General features: G+C 43.1%; 1 protein-coding gene across 2 annotated transcripts in view; it reads right to left on the minus strand.

The window, feature by feature from the left end:
• Positions 1–26,409, minus strand: part of ZDHHC16 (zDHHC palmitoyltransferase 16) — a 203,678-nt gene that overhangs the window by 57,366 nt on the left and 119,903 nt on the right. Inside the window, exons 4-7 of one of the 2 annotated variants that reach the window (XM_078643579.1) lie at positions 26,377–26,409; positions 24,749–24,777; positions 23,016–23,149; positions 6,828–6,875 (exon numbers count right to left, since the gene is read on the minus strand). The exon at positions 26,377–26,409 is cut by the window's right edge and continues 56 nt beyond it. In XM_078643579.1, coding sequence (XP_078499705.1) covers positions 6,828–6,875; positions 23,016–23,149; positions 24,749–24,777; positions 26,377–26,409 — 244 coding nt within the window. The remainder of the gene's footprint in view (positions 1–6,827; positions 6,876–23,015; positions 23,150–24,748; positions 24,778–26,376) is intronic. The other variant, XM_078643580.1, reaches the window with a different exon arrangement.

The raw sequence follows: 26,409 nt of genomic DNA on the forward strand, positions 1-26,409 counted from the left end.
TCAATGCTTGGTTCCTCCAAGACGAGGAGTTCAAGGACAGCATTGGTGCTGAACTCTGTGCCTACTTTGCCACTAACCGGGGCTCTGTGTCCTCCTCTCGCACCCTTTGGGAGGCCGGTAAGGCCACTATTAGGGGGTTCGCCAAAGGCCAGCTGAAACTCGCCCACGAGGCACGTGATTCCCAGCTAACACAACTGGAAGCACAAGCCACCCTGATTGAGGCGCTGGACCCCGGGGACAGATCTGAAGTCCAGGAGCGGAGACTGGCGTTCCTAAGAGATGAGATTCCACAGACCTCCCTGGAAGCTGCAAAGCTTCTTTGGCGTTCGTCTGTGGCTCGAGTGTATGGGTGGGGAGTCAAAAAATGGGAAGCTCATACATCGCCTCGCCACTTACCCCATGGCCAACAGAATCATACCTGAAATGGCAGACATGGGCGGAACACTCCACCGTGCGCCGGTGGCTGTAGCCCAATGCTTTGCCTCTTACTACGCTACTCTATACTCGGTGCGGCCACCTGGCCTTTCGCTCTCTGACCTCCTCCAACAGGAGGAGCTCCCTCTTCCGCGCCTTAGCGAATCTGACGTGGCTGCGTTGGATCTCCCGCTTACCCCTGAGGTGTCTGACGCTATTTCGCGCTTGGCAGCTGGCAAAACTCCTGGGCCGGACGGACTCCCGCTGGAGTTTTATTCTATACTGGCCAATCGCATACGCCCGCATTTAGCTCAACTTGTCCACCCTGACCAATGCGGCTTTATGCCTCTCCGAGGGACTAGACACTGTATCAGACACCTTCACCTTGCCCTTGCGAATCGACACCTGCTGACACCCTACTTGTCCCTTCTCCTTATTGACTTTGAGAAGGCTTTCAACTCTGTCGACTGGAGCTGCTTGGAATCGGTGTTGGACCAGATGGGCTTTGGCACTCCTTATCGCAATCTGGTGCGGTTACTATATCGCCGTCCCCGAGCGCAGGTCCTCGTTAATGGCACGTTGTCCCGCCCCTTCCCCATTGGGGGGGGTACACGGCAGGGCTGCCCTCTTTCCCCGATCCTTTTTGCTCTAGCTATGGAGCCGTTCGCTTGCCTTGTCTGCAGCGACCACTCCCTGACTGGCTGGAGGGGGCCCGGCCTAGCGGAAGAGGATAAGATTGCGTTATACGCCGATGACGTGCTGCTGTTTTTGGTTGACCCTGCTCGCTCTGGACCTCGCTGCCTTCGAGCACTGGCCATTTTTGATCAAGTATCCGGCCTGCGGCTTAACCCGTCCAAGTGCGTCCTCGTCCCCTTGCATCTCTCACTCGAGTGCTTTGATTGGCAGTCGTCGATTCCGCTTCGGTGGCTGTCTTTCAAGTACTTGGGGATTTGGATCTCCCTTCTTCCTGACTTCGCATGGGAGCTCAACGTCACCCCGCTGGTTAAGTGGATCCGCGCCGACCTCCTTACGTGGCGCACGCTGCCACTGAACCCTTTGGGCAGGATCGCCCTTTTTGTACATGCTCCAGAACGCACACCTCTCCTTGGCTAGATCTTGGTTCCGGGAGATGGATGGCATGGCCACGAAATTCCTCTGGGGGGTGGGGGAAGGGGGGGGGAGAGGGGGGTTGGAGGTCCAAGCTGGCCCTGGCCCAATGCCGAATCCCACCTTTTGATGGAGGTCTCGGAATGACGAATCTCTACCTCTACTATTTAGCGACTCATCTACTCATGATCCACGATTGGTTTAATGGCGGCTGGTCCGACCCGGCGTATCGCTTGGAACTTGGGGAGAGGAGTTGGCCTAACGGCCAGGGCGCTCGACCTCGGACCTGGGGATCAGGGTTCGAGTCTCGGTAACGACGCCAAAACCTCCTGTGATTCTGGGCAAATCACTTAATCTCCCCATGCCTAAAATGAAAGTAACTGGAAACGTAAAATGTAACGTAACTGGAAAAATATGTAAAGCGCTCTGATACCTGATTCGGTTCAGGTCTAGTTTGCGCTATATAAAACTAAAAAAAAAAAAAAAACCAAAAAAAAACTGCACATCCTGGGCTTCTCCTCTATCCAGGGGATGCTTTATGGGGCTACGGTTCCTCGTGCTCTTCCCGAGGTCACACGTGGAGCATTCTTGGCTTGGCATGCATCATTACGACATACTCAATGGGTGGGCAGGCTGACTCGCTACACTCCCTTTTGGTGTGGCACCAGGCTTTGCGAAGTTGCCTCCCTGCCAGGGTTCCGATAATGGGACCTCATTGGGGTATCCTTGTTGGGTGACGTCTGGAGTGGTACCCATATCCGATCCTTCCAAGACTTACAGGCCAGGAATTCCCTCCATCCCTCTCAATTCTTTCGCTACTTACAGCTGCGCCACGCCCTTCACTCCCTCATTCCAGATGGCACGTCTCTGCCCGAATATAGCCCGCCTGAGGCGCATGTCCTGACCATGGATCTGGGGAAGGGTGGAGTCTCTCGGATCTACCGCTCACTCGTCAACAATACCCCCAACTCCCTTTCCCTGCTCTGAGAGAAGTGTGAGGGCTGGCTTGGGGTTCTAGAGGATGAGGATTGGAGAGACGCCCTGATGGTCCCTAGGACGATTGTGGTATCAGCAAGACTGCGCCTGGTCCAAGTCTATTTTTTGCACGCCGCCTATCTTACACCCCTGTGTCTCCACTGCGCTGGGCTTTGGCCCGATGCCAACTGCCCCCGCTGCTCCCACCCCCGCGCTGACTTTTATCATATGGTGTGGCTATGCAATGCGATTCAGGGATATTGGGACTTGTTAACACAAGAACTGACAGGAGTCCTGGGCTGGGAGGTGCCCCTTGATCCCATGCGTGTTCTGCTGGGCGTCACCGACGGTCTGGATGGTTCCAGGGCTGAGAAGCTCTTCCTCAATACTGCGTTAGTGGTTGCCAAGAGGGACTTCGCTGCTCACTAGCTGGACACCGCCCCTCCCACTCTAAGGCGCTGGCGCCGGGGGGGGGGGGATGGACTGGTGTGCTGCGCAGGAGCGGCCTCTATACGTAGCCAGGGGGTGCCCCGAGAAATTTCATCACATGTGGGGGAAATGGGTTGGGGTACTCGACGAATGAGATGTTGTGCTCCGCTCTCCAGGTGCACGTGGATATGCTATTCTGGATATCTTTCTGTGATCTTGATGTCATTGCGATGTGTTTTTCCCCTATCCTGCTAATGTACTATGTAGCTCTGAATGGTGCTGTTTGTTGTCAAATTCAAAACTCAATAAAATTGATTGTCAAAAAAAAAAAAAAAAATTACTTATTTTTGTGTTTCTCAGTATTTACCCATCAAGGTATGCAACGAAGCACACCCTGTAGGACGTTAGAGGAATTGAAGATGTACCGCAATGAGGAGGCCAAACAAGGTTGAAATACATTTATTTACATTCAGGGATGTATTGGCGTAACGGTTGGGGCTGGATAGCTTTTTTTAGGATGGAGCCAATACAGATTTGCATTGGATTGATGCCTTTGTTTACACAAAACACAATGTCCTGGGTTTGTAGCAATTCTTATCCAATATCTAAACAATGGCATGAACGTGCAATGGAAATCACTGTGGATCTAACTCCATTAACAACTACAGGCCCATCCTAGTTGTAAGAGACACCGTTAAAAAAACAGACACATCAAGCGGCTTGTTAGATAGGAACTAAAGGTATACAATAGGCGACAATGATCATCAAAAATATATTCAGCATCTGTAATCTCTCTCTCTCTCTCTCTCTCTCAGCGTGGCTAGCATACTCTCACACATTAGAACATGTTCTTGGCAAGCAGTCAATAATTCATTTGGAATATATCCTGGTCATCTCCCGCAGAGAAGAGTGCAATTAGGGTCAATGAATTAAACCATAGAGAAATAGTTTGGATGTTTCGGTACACACTTTGAAGATATCAAGTTTGAACTTGTAAACCAAAATTAAATTCATTGCTAGATGTGAATTCTCTTGTATGCAATATTAATCTCAATTTCACCCCACTACTATTTTCTTATCCTATCCTAGAACGGCACTTTAAAATCTAATGAGCGTTATTAAGTCCTGCAGCTAATGTCTATGAGAAAAGCTCCAATCATGTACACTGTTCAGCGTTGGATCATCTTATCTGAGCAACCTTATGTTTTCTTTCTGCACTGAAATATGCTGCAAGAGATAAAGTATTTTTTTCTGGAAGAAAATTATATATTTCTGGGTGCAAAATTGAGTTTCTTCATCAGTTTGGCCACTTTCATGGGTATTAGAGTAACTGACTACATTGCCTCCCACCATCCGTGGCAATTTCACTGATGAGTCAAACCCTCCACTAGTATAATCATAGTTTCGAATGTAAAACGGTTTAAAATAAATATATGGATATGTTTTACTTCCAATCATACAGCTCATAGGTGGTGGCGCCTAAATTCATGCTGTGAGTTTGCATAGATACACACACCATTTATAAAGTTCCTCACAATCTGGTTGACTGATTGGGCTATGGACCTCAGTTATTGCAGTAGACAACACACAAGATACTGTTTTTTCTTTGTTGATCTGGAAATTTCAGTATACCCTCCCTGTGAAGCTGCATTAATTAAAGGATAACACTGTAAAGATTAAAGGGGCTGCTGAAAATAAATAGTAAAAGAACAAAAGAGTGAAATGCATCACACAGATTGAGCCATTTAACAGATGGAGGATGATGAGCTGCTACAAGTCAAAACACGCAGGCAGCCATAAGGTCCCACAAAATAATGCACCCATTACATGGCAAGTGCGCACAACTGCACTTGCCACACGTCCAAACATGATCCAAGAGTGATTAAAAATGTCTGTCACAGGCCTCAAAACTCTTTTGTCTGCATGGTTTGGAACAGGCAACCGCACAGCAGTAAGAAGGTGGCATTAGCTCTTCTCGGCCAACCTTTTGGTTGCACAAGACAAGCAGTATGAAATCATCTGTGAAGGATCATGGAAAGCTATTGCATTTTTCATCCATGCATACAGAAATACCTTGCAATTAAACCATTGTACTTTCGAAACCCCGTTTGCCGGTGTCAGGTTTTTCCCTCTAGAATATTTGTTAACCTAGTTGAAACTTCAGATCGGTTAGTTTTTTGATATTATTAGAAATATGCTAAAAACTCTTGGTTGTCCTTGCCTGATCCAGATCACACATTTGAAAAGAGGTAAGCTCGTCTTTAAAATTATAGATTCCATCTTCTTAATTCCAGTCATAGAATTTTCCAAGACGAACTACAGCTACGTTCCGACTAAAAAGAGAGGTATAGCAATCTTTGGACTAACAGACCTAACAGAAATTGAAGGCATTTACTCAAGCCATCAAATTTTTCAAAACATTCATCCGCTCTCAAACAAAAAAATCCCTTCCAGGATATTATCATTCATATCTCTTTTCAAAATTCCCCAGGTGCTGGTGGTGTCGCAGCCTGTATGCATCTACAACACCAACCAGGACCTGACCTCTGTTTAGAGGATATGGCAGATATGTCAAACATATGGGTTAGATTGGGATACACACCAAAAGACTTTGTACTCCGATGTATTCCAGATAGTCTGCATTTGTGAAACAAATGGGCCTCAACAAAGTAACATGTATAGAGATTTTGTATTCTCCTTGTTCACAGTGACGTATATAGAGATCATTGATCTTGGTGGTGCCGAATTTACTCTTTTGTGCAAATTTGGCACCATATGCATTCCTTGCCTACCTGGTAAAGTAACAAACACTTTCTGCTTCAACAAATATGAGGTAGAAAAACTTGGTAAGGATGCTTGCTATAGGAACGCAGAGGTTTCTACATCTGCACAGGGATTAAAGATTCCATGCAAACATCCACTGGTCTGATAAAAAAGAGCAAGTGTAATTTGATGAATGAGACGCATTTAAAACACTGCAAGATAACAAGCAGTAGCTCTCCAGCTAACATTAAATGCACAAAATATAAGTCTTCCTGTTTCTTAATAATATTGCTGCAATTTCAAGTTGACATTTAAATTGTTCAAATGATTGTCAAGGGAAAATTAAACTTAGTTGTTTTAATGAACGTCTTTTCTCCCAGACCACTAATTTGCTAAATCTTGAGATTTACCTTTTAAAAATATTTTGAACTTTAAATAGTAAAACACATTTCTGTGAGTGAAACTGCTGCCAGGTAACCTATGGCTGATATTATGTTAGTCAAGTAAGTTTGGCAGTTAAGATGTCTGAATACACTTTGTAGTTTGTGATAGGTGTTAACCCGCTACAGGCTACCAGTGGCAGCAGATAAGTCCGCGCAGGATATGCTGGAAACGAGGTTTTACTATACTGAGGCGACAACAATCAGTAAAGATGACATGACGGACTGACAGGATGTGGGTTGTGGGTCAGAATGACTTTGGAGCAAACACACTGATGACATGTAACACCTGACTAAAACACAGGACTTACAGCAAGGACATGCACGTTTGACAATGGCCGAACTTGAGACATTTATGTTTTAGGTTGCATATAAGATATTTCAAGAGACAGAAGGTCACCTGAGACAGTATCAAAAGCATTTAAAACGAAGAACATGATACCACTTTTCATACATAATTGAATGACACAAGCATTTGTGTTTAATTGTTATCCCACTTTCCATGTCCATGTAATTAGGGGCCTTGACATAAAATACATCAAACCACCCCATACTGTATAAAGGCAAATAATTTCACAGGGACTAATAATAATATTGAAAGAAAAAATGATGGTCTTATTCATATAACCTTGACCTTAATTACTGCTTTGATTCTGTCTCAACTAACCATTCTCTTGAACCCCGGAAAGGATAGCCCACCTGATTGGCCGCAAACTGAAGTCTCTCCTTGTCAAGCATTTTCATTTTCTATTGGAGAGGAATAAAATTACTGTAGTTACCATTTTTACAAAGCTGTAGGTGGACTGGTGGGAGCAAATAGTTCCTGCTCATAAAAACAACTGGATACATGTGATTAATTATTGTGTATGTAATATGTGTATGATAGGGACCCTTCTACAGGCATGTATACCACTTCTTTCCGTTTAATGTAGTGATAGTCCTTACAATGTTTTTATATGTTTTAACTTTGTGCTTTTATGGCTTTTGGTAGCCGAATAAAGTATTTTGACTTGACTTGAACTGCACACATGCTGCCTTTCGTGCACCAAAATACTACAAGCACATCCAGTGAGATGATACAAAGTCTGTAGAGTCTGGTTAAGGGAACTATCAGAACTGAACGTCAATTAATTTAAATAAATGTGCACCACGCGTAGACTGTTAGCGCTAGAAATTAAAGGGCACCTACCACCTTTCACAAGTCGCTAGGGTCTTAGCCTGCCAAACTCTTTTTTTGTTATAAAACCAAGGTCTTTTTTGGGCTGTTGACAGACACCCACACAATGCCTCATTGAAAACAGTCAGATAATTCACTCTTTGCAACCTCTGTAGTGCAAGCAGAAATTAATAGGTTGCAATCGAGGCAACCATTAGCAGCACAGTTTAGAAAGCATATAGTTAGAAAACAATCACTTTCGCTTAATATAAATTCATGCTTTTTTGTAATCTAGAAGGAATGTCATCCTCAGACGCAACATTTTATTTTTACATGTCTGTCGAGGGCTGCAGGAGTGGTTCCTTTCAATGATCCATAAAAAGGGATGCACATGAGTGATACAAGTAGTCATAAGGCTTTATTTTCAGGCTGAAAAACAACCATAAATGGTCACTGCAATAAATGTATTCTCCAGCCTGTTGCGAACAGCATCTGTGGTGTGCAACTGCCCTTACAATTTCTCTGGAAGGACCACTAAAAATATATACATGTCTAGTTAGTTCTCTGACATTCTGCAACAATATTTACCTCGCTCGTTTTTAAAATAAGGCAAAGCATCTGAAATATGGTGGTATTTGCTAAAATGACTTGTGTCATGTGAGAAGACTACATCTAATTGTATCTGCCATAACTAGGTGGGTATACTTTTCGGTAATCACTAAACTAGGCTGTTCTGTAACAGCATCCAGTATCTTTGAGTGAGATTCTTTGTCCAAGTCTAGAACTCATGAGACCACAGGTTCGATGCTGCAGATTCCGCCAAACCTAATGCACGGTTAGTAAAACACCAGCAAAAGTTGCTTATTTTCACAAAATGACAGTAAAAAGGTACAGAATCAACAATTTATATCCATTGTTGGCTGCTAAAAGTACAATACAAGTTTAGTGAAAAAAATAATTGGATTGTTTCTTAGCAGATTTCACTCCGATCTCTAACGTTTCTATAGACCGCTGAAGTTGTCACTTGCTTTTGTATCCAAAGCTTGAGAAACAAGTGTGAGTGTTTTCTCCTCACTGGCCACAGTGGTGAAATACCGTTCTGGTGGATGCTTCTAATAGCAGATTCCTCACCTTTAGAATAAATCCAGGCACCTGGGCCCTGGGAACTTCAACCTCCGTGCTCTTGTGCAGAGGCAGGTGGCGTCATGCTCTTCTGAACTGGCTCCCCACTGCCCCGTAAGTGATGGAATAGAGCAGGACACAAGCGTGACCCCTACACACTGACATCAGTATCTTTCTCACTTTCAACATAAAACCGGAGCTCTCCTCCCAACTTTGTCAGTTTCCAAAACTATTAGATAGTGTGCCAGGGTAGGATGCAACGCCACAAACAGACTTCAAGCTACGCTGAAACCACTGTGCCACTAGAATCAAGCTATCCTGACTGAAGAGGATTGAAACTCCGAAACCGGTCCTAGGATGCTTGTGTCCGTTCCAGGGAGGACCTAGCTTGGCAGTTCGGGCTGGATTGTTCCCATGAGGCACAGGGTCAAGACTGATTTGCATATGGCCAGGTCTAAACTGGGGTGGTATGGTGAGCAAAAGAATGATGGATTTAACTCAGATCTCTTGACTGGGGGTGAATGTTTTGATTCGTTCGGCATTCTGTCCATCAGTTGTGTGTCTTTTGCTTTCTTGCTCTAAGTGTGCCAGGTATGCCCAGACGTGGGTCCTGGGCTCACTGTGCCACTGGAATCAAGGTATCCTGGCTGAAGAGGGGTGAAACTCCGAAACCGGTCCTAGGATGCTTGTTTCCGGTCCAGGGAGGACCTGGCTTGGCAGGTCAGGCTGGACTATTCCCATGAGGCACAGGGCCGAGACCGATTTGCACGTGGCCAGGTCCAAACTGGGGTGGCATGGTGAGCAAAAGAATGATGATTTAACCCAGATCTCTTGTCAGGCGGTGAATGTTTAGATTTGTTCTGCATTCCGTCAATCAATTGTTTTGAAACCAGATGCCAGTCATGGGCCGGCATAAGGTGTGTCTATGGTGCCCGGGGTTCAGTAACAATCTTCAGTCATGTGATATGTGTTCCCTCATGCACCAGAGGGTGATCCAGGTCCTGGAGTATAAACTCTACACTGTCAAACCTAAGAACAGATTGCACACAATGCTAAAGTCTTGCTACAAATCCAAGTTACAGGTGCAGTTTCTGTCCCAGTTCTGTGCTTGGTTGCTTGCATGAACGATTTACATCCAGTTTGAAGTATGCGGGTAAGCTGAAGTCCAAGCACAAACATAAAAATGCAAAGCCGAACTCAACCCCATCCCTACATTCTATCTTGAAAGAAAAGGCACAAGGGCATCAAGATGAACATTACACCCCTTCAAAGTCCAATGTTTCAGAACAGATTACTGATATGTTTCCAACGTGCAATAAGTTACCCAATTTTGTCGAAACAGCAGCAGATTATAGCCACAAAAGAGGCCATGCTGCACAATTGTAATGTTTTTACAGCTCACTGTGGTGAACCTTTGGGCCACCTTAAGCTGCAGGCGCCTCAAATACCAGTACACTGGTACAGTCTTCCACATTAGCTACAAGATTTACCCAAATTCCCACCACACCAATGTTGATACTGACTCCACTGACACCACTGTCCATGTCAGAGCTAGAACCAACATCAGCCCAAGCTCGAAAGATATTGCTCTACAAGATCACAAAAGCAGGGTGTTCTAGTGTCCAAATCTGACCAGATTCCGCGATCACAATGAAACTACCAGCATTAGTTCCACACTCTTGTTGGCTCTAATGTTGACCCTATAAAGCAACAAATAGGGACCCTTAGGACACTGATAAAGAAGGTGATCGGCTACTCCTCCCTCAGGATACCAATGATGGATTCTACTTGCATTACAAAATGTCAGGTGGCTAGACACTTCCCTGAAATGGAGCTTGACTCTCCATGTGGGTCATTAACAGAGGAAAGTCCCTCATTTGCAGTAGTGGTACAGAGGGCAGCTGAGATACTGGATCTACAGTCGCCTTCTAATAAGACAAAAAACAACATTCTGAAAGAAATTGCATTTTTGTCCTTACTACTATTTCGTGATTTCTTCACTTGTGCTTAGATGGCTACATGGTCCAAGCCTTGTTCTTGCCTACTAGTCAGCCAGTAGCCTGCGTCCAGTGATCTGGACTTTCTAACCAAGCACCCTACACCTGAGAGTCTTATTAAGCTGGCTTTCACCAGCAAGGTCAATTCTAACTCCTTTCCGAATAATCCTCCGGATAGGGAATCCAAAAGGATCGACGCATTTCATGAAATAATGTTTTTTTTGTCAAGCTAAGACTTTAATAAATGTAGTCTGTTTACTGGGCAGGTACACACATGCTCTGTGAGACATGAGCAGCGAGACTCTGCCAGCTGTACTAGAACATCTCACAGATTCAATACTTCAGGCAATATAAGACAGGCAGGATGCAGCAAAATATATCATCCATGTATGCCTGGATTCTACTAAATGCAATGGCAGGGCTAAGGATTGTCAATTGGTCCTCGAAGGTTCATTCTAACACAGGGACGACAAAGGGTAGGGTGAATCGCCTTTCAATGGTCTGTAAGACCTGTTTGTCTCAAGGGAGATGACTCTGCATCTGCAGTGGTGGCTTTTAGGTGGCAATTAGACCTAATGCAGACACACTCACTTCTTTACTCAGAGCTCACAGTTGTGACAGATGCTTCACTGCTAGGTTGGGAGAGAGGCGTGTTCATTTAGGGATATCAAAAGCTTCTGGTCTCAGACGAGAGCGAGCTCCTTATCAACCTGATGGAGCTTCAGACAATTCTACAGTCCATCAACGGGAGGCAGTGTAAATTCTCCTGGACAACCTCACTGTCATATGGTACTGCAACAAGAAGGGCAGAGTGGGGGTCCTGGCCCTGTGTCAGAAGCCTCTGACCCTTCGGAGTCAGCTAGAACAACAAACGTCCTTCTGGTTGCCAAACACCAGAGAGGGTCCCTGTCATCTAGCAGGGCAGGAGTGGTGCTTCCATCCTGTGGTGGTGCAGAGTATCTTTGAACAATGGGGGAAGGAAGCCCGGCTAGATCTATTTAACACCATCAGGAAAAGTGCACTGTCAGCAATTTTGCATGCTAGTGTTTCCCATAGGGGCACTCATCAGACACATTCCGATTGGAATGGAGTGAGGGACGCCTGTACACCTTTCCCACTGATGCCTCTCGAGCCTCAGGCTCTGAAGAAGATCACGACAGATTGGGGACTGGTCATCTTGATTGCCCCAGACTGACCCACTAGAGTGTGGTACCAATTTATTTATTTACTTATTTTTTAGAATTATAAAGCGCTCAAATACCCGAGGGTGTCTCGGCGCTGCGGACAACGGCATTTGCTGGTGAAGTGAGTTATTGGTTGAATAACCAGGTTTTGGACATTTTTCTGAAGGTTAGCAGAGACTGACATGATCAAATGTGTAGGGGAAGTGAATTCCAAAGTTTTGCAGTGAAGACGATAAATCGCTTATCGCCCCATGTAGCAGTTTTGACGAGAGGAACCTTCATCAGAAGCACAGTGGCAGAGCAAAGGGTCCCGTTAGGAGTGTACACAGCTAACTCCTTTATTAGAAATTGAGGCCCAAAGTTATGCGAGGCCTTAAAGGCAATGCACAGTGCCTTAAATGTAATGCGATTTTTCACAGAGAGCCAGTGATACTGTTTGATGACATGAGATATTGGCTTAAACTTAGGAGTTTTGAATAACATTATGGCTGCCTCGTTCTGGACAGATTGTAACTTTTGAGTGACCTTATTTTGTGCATTTACAAATAGCCCGTTACAATAGTCTATAGAGGACAAGACTAGAGTACTGACCAGAGTTTTTCCGGCATTCAAAGGGCGGAATGGTAAGATTTTTTTTATCATTTGCAATTTGTAAAATGAGGCAGAGACCACTGAATGGGCATGATGTGCAAAGGTCAATCTATCGTCAAATATGACGCCCAGATTCCTGACCTTAGTGACTGGAATCGGGGGGGGGGGGGGGAGGGGGGTCAGAGTGGGAGGCCACCAGGACTGAGACCGGGATGGGGACAGGTTGCCAACTGTCATAACCTCTGTTTTGTCAGAATTCAGCTTAAGGCAATTGCTGGCCATCCAGCTACTCATGCCAGCATGCCCTCTTGGAATTTAGCTGCCACCCTGTCACTGTTGTTTATTGTCAGTACCAGTTGTGTATCGTCGGCATAAAATGTAAGGCCCATCCAGTGTGATTTGATGATTCTCGCTAAGTCCGACACATAGATGTTAAAGAGCGTCGGACTCAGCGATGAACCTTGTGGTACACCGCATGGGAGGGCTAGCTAGGCAGAATGGAAAGTGCCAAGTTTACCGACTGGGTGCGTGAGGTGAAAAAAGATGACAGCAGGTCTTGTGCCTTAAGCTGAATGCCCATTATAGTGACAAAGTCGATCAAGATGGAGTAATTAACCGTGTCAAAAGCGACTGAAAGGTCTAGCAAAATGAGGACTGCCCTCCTGCCCTGGTCCAGGATAATTCTAATGTCTTCCGACGCCTTAATGAGCGCGGTTTCAGTTCCATGCCCTCTGCAGAAAACAAATTGAGTGTCGTCTAGTAGATGATGTTCTTCTATTAATTTCGAGAGTTGGGTATTCATTATCTTCTCTACGATTTTAGCCGGAAATGGTAGGCTGGCTATGGGCATGTAATTTTTGGTGTTTTCGGAGTCCAAATGTGATTTTTTTAATAAAAGTTTCAGGATGGTTTTCTTCCAGGGGGTTGGATAGGTACCTGAAGAGAACATAGTATTAAAAATATTATCCAAAACATGTGCCACTTGTTCAGAGACCTGATTAAGCACAGCAGGCGGGCAAGGATCATAGGCTGAACCTGATTTCACAGAGGACATTATGTTAACAATTTGGTCTAGTGTTGTGTTTTCGAATTGTGCTAGCGAATGATCAGGGGCTTCCTTTATGAAAGGCAGGTCTATGGGGTTGATCTGAGATGCAAATTTTGAATAGATGTTATTTACTTTTTCAAAAAAGTAGTTCACTAGGGAGTCGCACAATGACAGAGGGGACGGGGACAGCTGTAGATGCGGAACTAGATAGTTCGGTGACTACTTGGAAGAGTTGCTTGTTGGAGTTTTTCGCAGCTTCAATCTGTGCGACATAATAGTTACTTTTTTCCTGTGCGATTAGGGTTTTATGATAATTGGCAAGAGCTTCTTTATAGAGGAGTTTCTCCTGCAGCACTATCTGATTAGAAGAGCGTTTAAGTCTGAGAATGTGTCCTCCGATTAGGCCTCTTCTTCGGGGGCGACCTCCTTTCACAGCAATAGGGCAGCAGTCTGTATACGAATACCCACAATTTACACCTTGAGGCATGAAGATTGAAAAGTGGGATTTCAGTACGATTGAACTGCTGACCGAAGGGTTGATTTTATCCTTTCTTCCAGACTCCATTCCACAAAGTCGAACTATACTGAAACAAATGTATTGCGTGGTGTGGCATTCAAGACACCAACCAAAATTTTAGATGTTCTTTTGTTTGTTCGCTCCTTATCCCAGCAACATTTTGTAGTGGGCACAGTGAAAGGTTACTTATCTGCCTTTTCAACCCCTTTGTGTTTACCACACCAACCATCATTGTTTAAAATCACCAGTTGTGATGCTTTTCATTAAAGGGTTGAAACAAATGTTTCTTTCCAAAACACTTTTGACGTGCCAGTGGAACCTTAAGATGGTGTTGACACTAATTTGCACACCCTTCGAACATGTGCACAGCTGCTCCTTAAGGTTATTGATGCTGAAAACAGTCTCCCTTGTCGCGATCACGTTGGCACACCATGTGTACAACCACCCTACTTTATTGAGGACCCAGTTTGCTTTCCTCCCTAATGTCGCAGCAAACTTCAATGTTGGCCAATTAATAACTTAAAAAATACAAATGGGGGTCCACTGCCTGAATTAAGGCTGTCCTTATAACAGTACCCTGCTGGTATTTGAGAAAATGGAAAGATTCCTTTGCTTTTGTTATACCCTCACCCACCCTAGTAGTGGCATGCTTCATCATCGGATCTTATCTGGCCCCTAAAACACAGGATGGGCTTGACTATATTTCAGGGAGTACTTGGGATATTTTAATTGCTGGGTACCTAAACAGATACAAACAATCTCAAACCAGCCTCAGTTTCCCTTTATTAAAGGCTGTTTGGGTATTGGAGGGGGGGGGGGGTGGGGGGGAAGCAGGGGTGTGTGGATATTATGGTGCTCGGACGCTAATAGTTTGTGGACCTATTTCAGCCCATATACTTACCCCACTTGGGGCCCAGGACTTTCATCAGGACATCACATACACACTGTCCAAGATTCGTAGTCCATTCTCTCAGTAGGCATGCAGCACTATCTTGCATGCAAGGTGAGTTATTACTCGGTTTTCAGTCTCCATAATAGGTTTTGAGTCCCATGATATAAAACAGCTGTACTGTCCGCAATAAGTATCTTAGAGAAAAGGAGAGAATCAAATTTGTTTGTGATTGTACATCCTTGGTGCTGATCAACCATGCCATCTCACTGTGTCTGTATAGAGTCCTAATATCGATATGCCATAATATTGATGTTTAAATATCGATGTGACACAATATCGACCTGAAAAGAATATCGTTGACCAGAATATCAACATGCAGGTAAGAAATATTGTTTTTGTTAATAATCGAAGTTAGTAATATAGTTAGTCAAAATATCTTTGTTAATAATATCGACATTTATTTTAGTGTTCTGTATTTTAGGATATGTGTTAAAAGTATAGTTTATTTTTCTAATGTATGTTTGAAATTTTTAGAAGGAATTAACTCGATGTTAAGTCATTTTTGCGTATTTTTGTTCTGTAGCGGGTTGTGGGTTTATAAGGGAATAGGGTGGGAAGTAATTTAATTATATGTATTAATAATTTTTAGAAGTTATTAATTTTATAAAAATTTAATATTGCATTTTAGTTCCGTAGCGGGTTGTGGCTTTATAGGGGAATAGGGTGGGAAGTAATTTAACCATAATTAATTAATTAATCATTTTAATTAATTAATATTTAATTTACTAATTTATATTATTTGTTAATTTGTTATTAGTTATTAATTGGTTATAAATTATTAATTGGTAAATATGTTAATGGTGTCATTTTTTAGGAGTGGGTTTATAGGGAAGTAGGGTGGGAAGTAATTTAATTATACTTAATAATTATATTAATTAATATTTATGTATTTACTCATTTATATTGTTAATTAACACAAACATAACGTGTATTTGTAAAGCGGACGTTCACCACTACGGATATCTTAGCGCTGAATAACAGATGCTTGTTGTTACCCAACTCAATGGTACTCATTTTATCCACCTCAGGTGGATGAAAGGCTGAGTGGACCTGCCGGGATTTGAACCTGTGACCATGAGGTCGAACACAGGCCCCAGCAGTAGACGCATTAGTCCACTGAGCCACCAGCCCCTTATTGTGTTCATTAATTAGTTATTAATTGGTTATTAATTTTGAATAGGTAAATGTTAATTGTGTAATTTATTTAGGAGCGGGTTGTGGTTTTATAGGGGAGTAGGGTAGGAAGTAGTTTAATTATAATTAATTGATTAATATTTATGTAGTTAATATTTTATATTGTTAATTGTGTTCAATTTCTTTTAATAATTAGTTATTAATTGGATATTAATTATTAATAATTAATTGGTAAATGTTAATTGTGTGATTTTTTAAGGAGTATGTTGTGGGTGGGAAGTAATTTAATTTTAATAACATTTTTAATAATTTGTTTATATAATTTATTTGATGGTTTTTAAATTGCTTGTTAATTGTTATTCATTAATTGTTAATTAATTTTGGTAATTGTGTATTATTTTACTTATTGGTGGTGGTGTGAATAGGAAAATATGGTGGGAGGTAAATTATTGTTGACTAATTAATTATTTCTTAATTAATGTTAATTATTTTTCAGGAGTGGGAATACTAAATTATTTCCCTCCGCTATCCAACACTTTCCCTACTGTTGCATTTGCTGGAGTGGGAATAGTAAATTATTCCCCTTCGCTATCCAACACTTTCCCTACTATTGCACTCTCTGGAGTGGGAATCGAATTTTATCCCCTATGCTATCCAACTTTTTCCCTACTGTTATAGTTAATGTAGTGTAAAATATTTGTTTACAATTAAATATTAATTTTAAGATTTTAATTTATTATATATATATATATATATATATATATATATATATATTATTTTTAGATTTATATTACAGGTTTATGTATATATATATGTATTTATAATTTTAATTTTCAAATATTTCATAATTAAAATAAAAGAATGATGTATTAATATTAAGTTAATATATATATCGAGAAAAATAAATATGTATGTTTATTTTTTATATTACATTTAAAATTTATCATTTTTAACTTTTTAAAATAATTCTGTCTTTATTCATTATATTTATTATTTAATTAATGTTATATTTTTTTTAAGACATTTAAAAAACGATATTATAAACAACAATATTTTAAACAACGATATTTTGGTTTAGATATTTTTGTACTTACCTTCGTAGAGATAGGACGTCGATATTCGGTCTGTCGATATTCTGTCAGTGACCCCATCTGTGTCATACCTCTGGTGCACATGTTCTTCATGCATTTAGGCAAGCATGCTATATTTAGGCAAATATTAGTCTCTGAATATTACATGTAATTGCACTCTGTGTGCTTTGCTAATTTTCATGCCTAAAAAGCATACAGCATCCCATGCTCAGTGTTACAAGCGTTGCATTGAGGTGCGATCTAATTTTTTACACGTCTGCTTGTTTCCATTCTCATATTTTTATTCATGACTCCACAGAAGGGCTTTTTTAACTTATGCAGAATACCACAAATAAAGACCTGGTCCCTTATGAGCTTTCCAAAATATATTTTTCATAGGATGGACTATATTTCCCACAACCAATGAGCATGGAACTACATTTCCCATGATTTTTACGACACCACCAACGTCATCACTTACGCTCTGCGGCACGCCCAGAGATACCGTAGAGGAGCCATTTATGCCTGGTCCTCTCCATACCAGTAGGGCGAGCTGGGGTAAGTAACAAAGCAGCATGCTACCCTTGACAAAGCAAGCGTTCCCCCCTCAAATTTCAGGGATAACTTTTCTTGTTTCAAATGCCTGCATTTTCTAATGTCTGTTTCATCTTCTCTGTACTCCTCCTAACATGGGGGAGGATATCCTTCTACCGATGTTTCAAACCACCTTTAGTGTGTGACTACAGGGGCATATTACCCCCACCACCAATGTGGCTTTGCAGATTCTAGAGTAGGTTAAGTCCCATTTGAGGAGTTAGATTGCACCACAACACAATACTTGCAGCACTGAGCATGGAATGCTGTATGCTTTTTTGGCATGAAAACTATCAAAGCACACGGAGTGGGATTACATGTAGTATTCACAGACTGATATTTGTGTGAATATAGCATGATTGCATTAAGAATATGTGTACGAGAGGTATGACACAGAGTGAGATGGTATGGTTGATCCCCACCAAAGTACAATCACGAAAAAATGTGATTCTCTGCTTTCCTCTGAGATACCTGTTGCTGACAATACAGCTGTTTATTACCATATGAATCAAGACCTATTACCGCGACTGAAAGGCAAGTAATAACTCACCTTGCATGCAAGATAGTGCTGCATGCCTTCAGAGTGTAATGGATTGTGAATCCGAGGCAGTGTGTATGTGATGTCCTGATGAAAGCCCTGGACCCAAGTGGCCTTAGTACAGGTGCTGAAACATGTCAACAAACTATTAGGTTCAGATGACCATAATATCCCTAATCCCCCAGCCCCTGATTCCCGGCCCCCCAACCCTTTTGGGAATTTTTAAACCATACCAAAACAGCTAATTTTGGGGGAGGAGCCTAGCTCGCGACCGAGATGGCCGCGTTTTAGCTCGGCTCCGTTCAACCGCCTGTTCTCTTCGTTTATCCTGTATTTCTCCTGCCCCGGGAAGCCCTCCTTGCTGTGTTTCAGTATTGCGGACACTTTGCGGACACTTACCCGTTGCTCCGGTGATCCTGGGTGCTGTCGATCCTGTGCGGTGGTCCCGCTCGGAGCCTCCGGGGCGGACTGGCCTGGACCTCCTTGCTGCGCCGGGACGTGACGGAGCGCGATGGTCGGCCCTTGCTGGCGCTGTGGATCTGGTTGCGGAGGCTGATGTGCGAATAGGCCGGCTGTGCCCGTTGGCGGACCCGACTGGCCTGGGCCTTGGGGTGCGGACGCTGCCTCCTGCGGGAGAGCCTCCTCATTTATCCGGCTTGGTCCCCCCTTTGTTCCCCGGCCCGGCCATTTTGGATTTTCCGCCCGGGCTCGGAGAACGGGGCCGGCGGCACGAGGGGGCCGACGAACATCCTTCTTCTGGTGGGTCTCCTTCCTGCCTTGGGGCGCCCTGCCGCAGTTCGGCTGACCTCCTTTTGCTTTGGTGTTGCCCCGGCCGGGGCCCCCGACGACCGAGGGCTTGCTGGGCTCCTAAGATGGCGGCCGACCCTGGGAGTCTCTGCCGGGCCTGGGCGAGCGCTGGGGGCCCGCCACACGGCCCGGATGTCGGATCTTGTGAAGGGTTTCCTGCACTTCAAGTTGTCCTGGATGCACTATACTCCTGGCGGACTTCCGTGGCTGCGCCTGTTTCCCCTGTGGAGGTGGACCCACTTTTCGAATTGTACGGGCCCCCGTCGTCGGATTTGGCTTCCTCGTTGCAGGGTACGGCTGGTGTGCTCCTGGTCTCTGTGCCTCCGGCGGAGACCGCATCCTTGGGTTGGAGACTCTCCGACGCCCTTCGTCGTCCTGCTTTGTTGCCTCGGCCGCTGGTCTGCGGTCCGTTTGCATCCTGTCCAGGCCTCGATGATCCTTTCTGTTTCTCATCGCGTCGGCTCCCCGGCCGGGGCGCCTGTGCCGACCCAGCTGGGCTTGCCTCGTTGGACCTGTCCTTAGAACTGTGCCTGCGGTGCGAAGGTTGTACCGTAACTTTTTTGTATCCTCCGTATTTTCTTTCACGTTTCTTCTCAGGACTGCCGCTGGATTTACTCCTGAACCCTGTGTCCCTCGTCGTTTGGACTTTGTTTGTTTGGATGATTACAACTTTGGACAAAAGCGGACAGGGCTGAAATGACTTATTATATGCGGTAGTCTCGTTTCTGATCTATGACCGACATGTGCTGTTGTGATGTTGTGTAACTTCATGGGACTCCTGAAACTTATCCTAATATCGTTAACTTCCCGTGGGCTCTGCCTCTCCCCTTTTCACAGGTGGTGGGATGGTTGCAGATAATACTGTTTTTTCGCCCTCTCCCGTGTGTAATGTTCCCTCCTTTCCCTGGCCCTTCTCTTTTGCCTTTGTTTCTACCTTGTTTCTTTCTTCTATATTTCGGGTTCTATTTAGGGCGACAGGCACGCTGCTGGGGGGTTGGCCGTAGCCTTCTGTAGGGGTGTAGGGTGGGCTTGTGGGGTGGGTGGGGGGGTCTGTTGCTGTTTTTGGGGGGTCTTTTTCCTCCTTTTTTCTCCCTTTTTGGTTCTATGGCCCTTGTGTATCCCCTCTTTCGGGGCTCTGTCTCGTCGTCTGTCCCCCTGGTGTCTTTCTGGGGTATTTTTTCCGGTATCACGATGATTGTGATTTGCTGGGTGTGTCTTCTTTATTTTTAATGTCTATTTTGTACCGGGTTTTTGTTTTCCTGTTTCGTCGCCCGGGGGCGGGTGTTTGGGTAAGAGTCCCCTCCTTTTCCTTCTTCCCCTTTCCCTTCCCCCCCCCCCCTTTTGTGGGGTTCTCTTCTTTTATTGGGGGTACGTTTCGTATTGTTTTTGTATTTGGGTCCTTTTCTGTGCTGTTCGATGGGACGGGTGGTGGCTGCGGTGGGCGGGCATTGGACGATGTGTGCAGTGGCCTTTCCTCATGTCCGTTGTTTTGACCGGTGCTTATTGGTATGCCTATTTCGTATTTGTTTCTCCTGTTTTTTTACGATCGCTGTGTTGCTGCCCGCCGCGGCCCCACCCCTCTGGTTTGTCTCTCGGCCCGCCATACTCCTGAACTCCCTAACCCGTCGTTTAAAAAATAAGAAAACTACCTTTCTAATTCTTTCTCTCCTGTGACTGCTCTAAGATGCTTGTTATTTCTCCTGTTTCTTTGCCTTTGTATACTGTGATACTCTATGCATTGCTCCTGAAATTCTGCTCTGTGGTGGCCAGCCCGGTGGGTTGTAGGCCCGTATTTGTGAGCTCTCTCTGTACAATAAAGGTTTTCAAAAAAAAAAAAAAAAAAAAAAACAGCTAATTTTAAAGGGAAACCGAGGCTTGATTAGTTATGTATATCTTTTTAGGTTCCTCTGCAAAGAAAATATTCTAAGTGCTCCCTGAAATATGGTAGAGCCCATCCTGGGTTTTAGGGACCAGAGGTGACCTGATGATGAAGTATGCAACAACTAGAGGTGGTGAGGGTCTAACAAAAACAAAGGAAGCTTTTCCTTTTCTCTAATACTGAAAGGGTACTGCTATATGGAAAGCCTTATATTCAGGGAGAGGATACCAATCTGCAATTTTTCTGGTTGTAATAGGGAGATTGTATACTTAGGCCTATTGTTTAAAGGTCTCTCTTCCCTTTCTTGGAATAGGGGCCGGCGGGGAGCCTGCCTCGGGTCTGTTTTAGAAGCGATCATTAACCTCGTCTGCATTCTTCACTATGCCAGATACCTCAAAAGAAGAGGAGAGGCATCATCCAAAGAGGATGGTGAGTTTTTACATATACTAGACAAAAGAACATTGGGTATATGATCAGATCTTCATCAGTTTCTCAGGTACAAAAATGGCAAGAAGGTGCCAAAAAGGATCCTGCAAATAGCCCTCTTCACTAACATTTATTATCCATTGGCCAAAAGGCAGACCTAAAGGGCCTTGGCATCTAATCCATAGGGCCAAAGACACTACAACAGCATTGCCACGAGGGTTGCCTGTTCTTGATATCTGCTTGGCTGCAATGTGGGTGTCAGCCCATAGAATCACAGAGTGCTACTTTCTTGACAGGCAAGGAAGGAGCGCTTGCTTGTTCAAATCTGCTGGACGTTTTGGCCTGAATTTACTCCCCAGACCCTCCTCCACCTTTTGGAGGTACTTTAGTATCTATATTGATGGTGAGGAATTTGCTGTTAGAGTATCCATCAGAAACAGCATGACACGGGGAAGTAACTTCTGATGGCTACTTCTATCTATTCGCAGATTCTTTATGGCCCTCCCACCTCCCAGTTCTGTGAAGTTTCCTATTTATCATCTAAAAAGGTCACAAATTAGAGACTGGCATACTGTCACCAACATTTGTTCTGCACTCCACGTCTGAGGGCACGGAAAGTGAGAGAGAAGGAACTGAACTCAGTACACTGGGTGGTGTTTGTGCGCAACTCACTTCCGGGGTGGTGTGGAGATAAAGCAGCGCCACACGATGCCACCTGCTAACGCACTGTAGCGCTGCTGTTGAAGTTATCCAGATCTAGTTTTGCACCTTGGGATAGTCTAAAGATGAAGATTCAGTAGTTAGGTAGAGCACCCAACAGAAAGAGCACTACAGAAGGAAAGTATGTTTCTATCAGACAACTGCGCTCATCAAACACAAATTGTGTGATTGTTCCAAGATACAGAAGGGCACGATGGGGAGGTAGAGCCTTCTCAGTCGCAGCAGCCAAGCTTTGGAACACTCTTCCTTTACCCATATCCAGCTTAGAGTTACATCTTCCTTTCCGTAAGGCTCTGAAGACCTGGCTCTTTGCCTTGGAAATTTGATCTTCCATACTCTGCTTCACCAGTTAGCTGTAACTGCATCCGCGCGTAGACGCCTTAGGGTATTTTATTCGCGCTATATAAATTGTTCATTCATTCATTCAAAGTAACTTGTTCTTTTTCACTAAAAAGGAAATTCTTAGCTAAAGGTACACAAAAAAAGACTCAAACTATCACAACAGTTTTTTTGCCACAGTCTCCGTTACACTATTATCTCTAATGCTCATCGTTGCAGCTTATGTCTGCATACACTCAAAACTTCACATACATATGAGAATCAGAACACAACAAATCAGCCCAGCAAGCAAAATTCCAACATCGAAAATGGCTAGAACAAAACAAGCAAAGGCATCATTGGTTGTGCAAAAGATTCCAACATGGGCATGTGGGGTTGTTGGACAAGAAAAAGCATGTGTGAGTTTCAATATAGAATGAAAACACCTTTTAAACCGTGAGTATCTTATCCACAGTCTGCACATTTGCACCACTAGGCATAGTAAAAGAAGCCTACATCCAATTGTTGTAGGCATACTTTTAACTTCTGAATGTTAACTTGCAGTGCTTATGTAAAGAAAACAAAATGTGTGCATCTTTGTTGCTATCCTATAATCATTAAATTTTCTATTTCAAATGCAGATTTTAAATACCTGGGGGAAATGCAGCATTTAAATGGATGGTGAAATAATTTCTGACACGACATTGCTTCTAGAGAGATGAACCACACCATTACTAGCATGAAGCAAAAGCCGGAATATAACAGGTTATCAACATCTTTACCTTCTTTAGGACAGAAATATGGACTCCTAATGGAAGAACTAGGTTTTCTCACCTCGATAGCTGCATAAGCCTCTCGAAACATCTCTCGGCTGCTGATGCTGCAGTACACACAGCCCATGGTCATGAAGACACAGAAGGAAAGGAAGTAACGGTGGTTGAAGTGTCCAACACAGTTGTTCAACCAAGCTGTTGCCGAATGTTAAAGTCAGATAACTGTACAGTAAGGCAAACATGCAGTCTTTGTAAGCCAATACAAAAATGCTTATCTCCTCCTGCCGCAGCAATAACTCAATAACTTAAAAACAAACTCTACTGCTGGAAAACTACAGCACAATGTGTTAATGGCACTTTTTTCAGGATATTGAGCCATCTGGAAAGAGGGCGGCTTCATGAATATGGTGGCAATGGTGGACCCCTGCTCACACCGCTTAGTCCGCTAGTTGGAATGTTAAACACCAGAATGCACATAATTCTTCACTGAAGTGCAAATCAATACAGGGGCTGGTTTTTACATGTACTTATCAAAAACGAAGGTACCCCATGGTATTGAGTTATGAGTTGCTTTTTGTACCCTGTCCCTTCTCTTCTCAGCACCTTTGTGTTTCTCCCTACTCCCTCTTAATAGATTAAATCCTAGATCAGGTTATGGAGTCATTGCTTTATTACCTAATATATCATATTTTCATTTACATAGCTGCAGAATATGTTATCTTCATCAGCTGTCACAGATTCTAGGTTTAAGCTGGATATTACGGTAAAAAAACAAAAAACACCACATGTGCACAGAAAGGCATGGTCAAGGCAGCAACGCAGTTGATTTGTAGTATACCAACATGACACCTTGCAGCCATTTTCCAGCATGTGAAATACGTTTGTGCAGATGCAGCACTTTACCTCCAAGGGGACAGGTGAGGTCGGTGACTGGGGTCACGGGGTTTGATGCATCAGAGCTCAATCAAAGTGGATTTTGAAAATGCTTGAGGACATTTGTTGAGCCCTCGCCCCTTTTTAAAAGGGAAAGGACTCAGAAGATGGTTGGATCTATGTGACTATAAAACACATTACAAGGAAACCATTTCTACATTATTATGTTTGTCCGTTTTGCAACTTTTTTTTGGGAGAGGGGTGTGAGGGAGTATAATTTTTATGGCCACCTACCTGTAGTAATATACACTTTTTCAAAAAGCAAGTATCAAAACCCTTGTAGGTCTCATCTGCAGTTTCATCTGAATGAGCAGAAACTAACTTCTCAGCATCATGAGCTGAAGGTTTGTACTGGTATTTACAGTGATGGCGTCAATCCACTGCAATCCATTTTATACAAGATCCTAGCTTTTCACTTTCTATGTGGAAAGGAGGGCCAACTCAAATTTCAGCCACAAGCATGAGTGCAGTGCTTGAAAAATGAAGACCGATGGCTAAAGGCCCTCCGAGACCTAAAAAAGCACACACAGGCAAAATCTGAACATGACCAGACCTCCTTGCCATTGGATACGCGAATCCCTCAATCTGACGAAAAAGCCTCAATGTTTCTAAGTTTTAATTCAAAATAAAGAACAACACAACAAGGTAGTAGACAAAGAGGTCACACAGTTTTATACTAGTCTTGTTCATACCAAAGAGAACTCAAAAAACGTGTGCTATATGCAGTATCACAGAACAGCAGGAGTCAGCTCTGTAGCCCTGTGATTGGAATAAACATTTAGAGTTGTGAAAATGGAACAAAAAGAACGTGTATACATCTCTGAATAGGTGTAGAAACCTGGTGACATTTTAAAAGGATACGGCAATGGTGATCCATCTTCAATATGCACCTAAGAGAAAAAATATTGAAAAACATTTAGCACTAGTTTTCCACAGGTTAGTGGATTTTGGTGATGTTCTGTTTCCCTTTATTTCAAAGTTAAATAACATTTACATGCAGATAGGTGCAATGTTTATATGCTAGAAGAAAAAAGTACTACATATAACTTCCTTTAATTGTACAGATTTATTTAAGAGGAACTGTAAATTCTTGGCAAAAGGAGAACATTGTTCAGTAAAGTGGAGATGGCTTGCCCTTTCAGTCTTTCCTCAATTTAAAGAATATATCTGCCGAATAGTTTCTGTGCTGCTCCCTCAGTTTTGCATCCTTCATTTTATTATAAGCTATACTTGTGCAGTGTTGTGTAAAGTGGTGTGGTCCCTGGATGTTGCTGGACTGTTCCATGAATGTCCATGCCCTCAACTGCCTAAATGGGATAACAATCTTAAACCAATATGCTTATTCCTTAGAAGCCCACTGTCCCCAACATCATATTCGCTTTTGTTGAGCTTTATTGTGGAGCAGGAATGTGTCAACTCTGTGTTTTTATCTGCTTTTGTTGGAGTTTTTGTATTTTAGAAGCTTTAGTATGTCGTTCTATAGATAGCGCGATGTGCCCAATATTGGAATACTGTATTCATGGTTAAAAACCGTAATAAACATATTTATTTAAAAACATGTTTAAGTACATTCTGCAATAAAGTTAAATCACACTTTTTTTTTTGATAATCAACTTTATTGGCATTTCGGAAGCAAATCACACATGTTAATGACAATTTAACAGAAGTGTAGCTCTGGAAAGTTCCCAATAATCATATTGGGATGATATTAACATTACCAATCACACTTCTTTTTGAAGACATGCATATTGTGTGTCCTGTTGAGAAGCGACTTGTTCTGGTATCTAATCTTGCTACCTGTTTTTTCATTTTTCTAAGCATCTTTTCTATCTTTAAATTTACTGCTCCACACTTCAGTGGTAAATTTAAAAAAGCCAAACTGTTTGCCATGTCATGATTCATGTGCAGCAACATATGGGCAACCACCTCATCATGCTAGGGTAAAAAATCCAAACCGACCGTGCGCATACGTCATCAGACAGGTGCTTTAATTATACTTTTTCTGCTGATGGTGTTCAGCACTGACAGCAAGATTCTATTTTTTTATTTTTGCTGATGCTGGAAAGCATCTGCAACAAGAATTGGCAAAGCCAGAAGGTATTCTAAGGCATTTCAGAGGAAAGACCTATTGACTTTGTTATTTCTGGCTTAGATTGTTCACTCTTATCAATCTGTTCCCTCCATTTGTTCTCCACACTTACAGGTCAACAATTTATCTATTTATGTATTTGTTTTGAATTAAATTCTCACTTGTCAAACCAACCTGGAAACTAGTTCCAAAGCAACAGATTAGTAGAAATATTTGTTTCCACTCTTTAACACCCTTTCAAACTAAGAATACACAGTGTGAGGGTGCTCAAAGGCTTGGATTGGTAGAAAACCAAAGGAGACGTTTTCAATTTTGGGGAATGTGGATCTTTAGAAGAACAGTCAACAGAAAAATGAAAAGTGGATGGCAAGTGCATAGACAAAAAATTTCACATGCTTACCGGTTGCAGATGCTGCAGTGGTGTGTCCGAGCT

This window comes from Lissotriton helveticus, chromosome 5_1 (assembly GCF_964261635.1).
Source record: "Lissotriton helveticus chromosome 5_1, aLisHel1.1, whole genome shotgun sequence".
In the NCBI taxonomy this organism is placed as follows: Eukaryota; Metazoa; Chordata; class Amphibia; order Caudata; family Salamandridae; genus Lissotriton; species Lissotriton helveticus.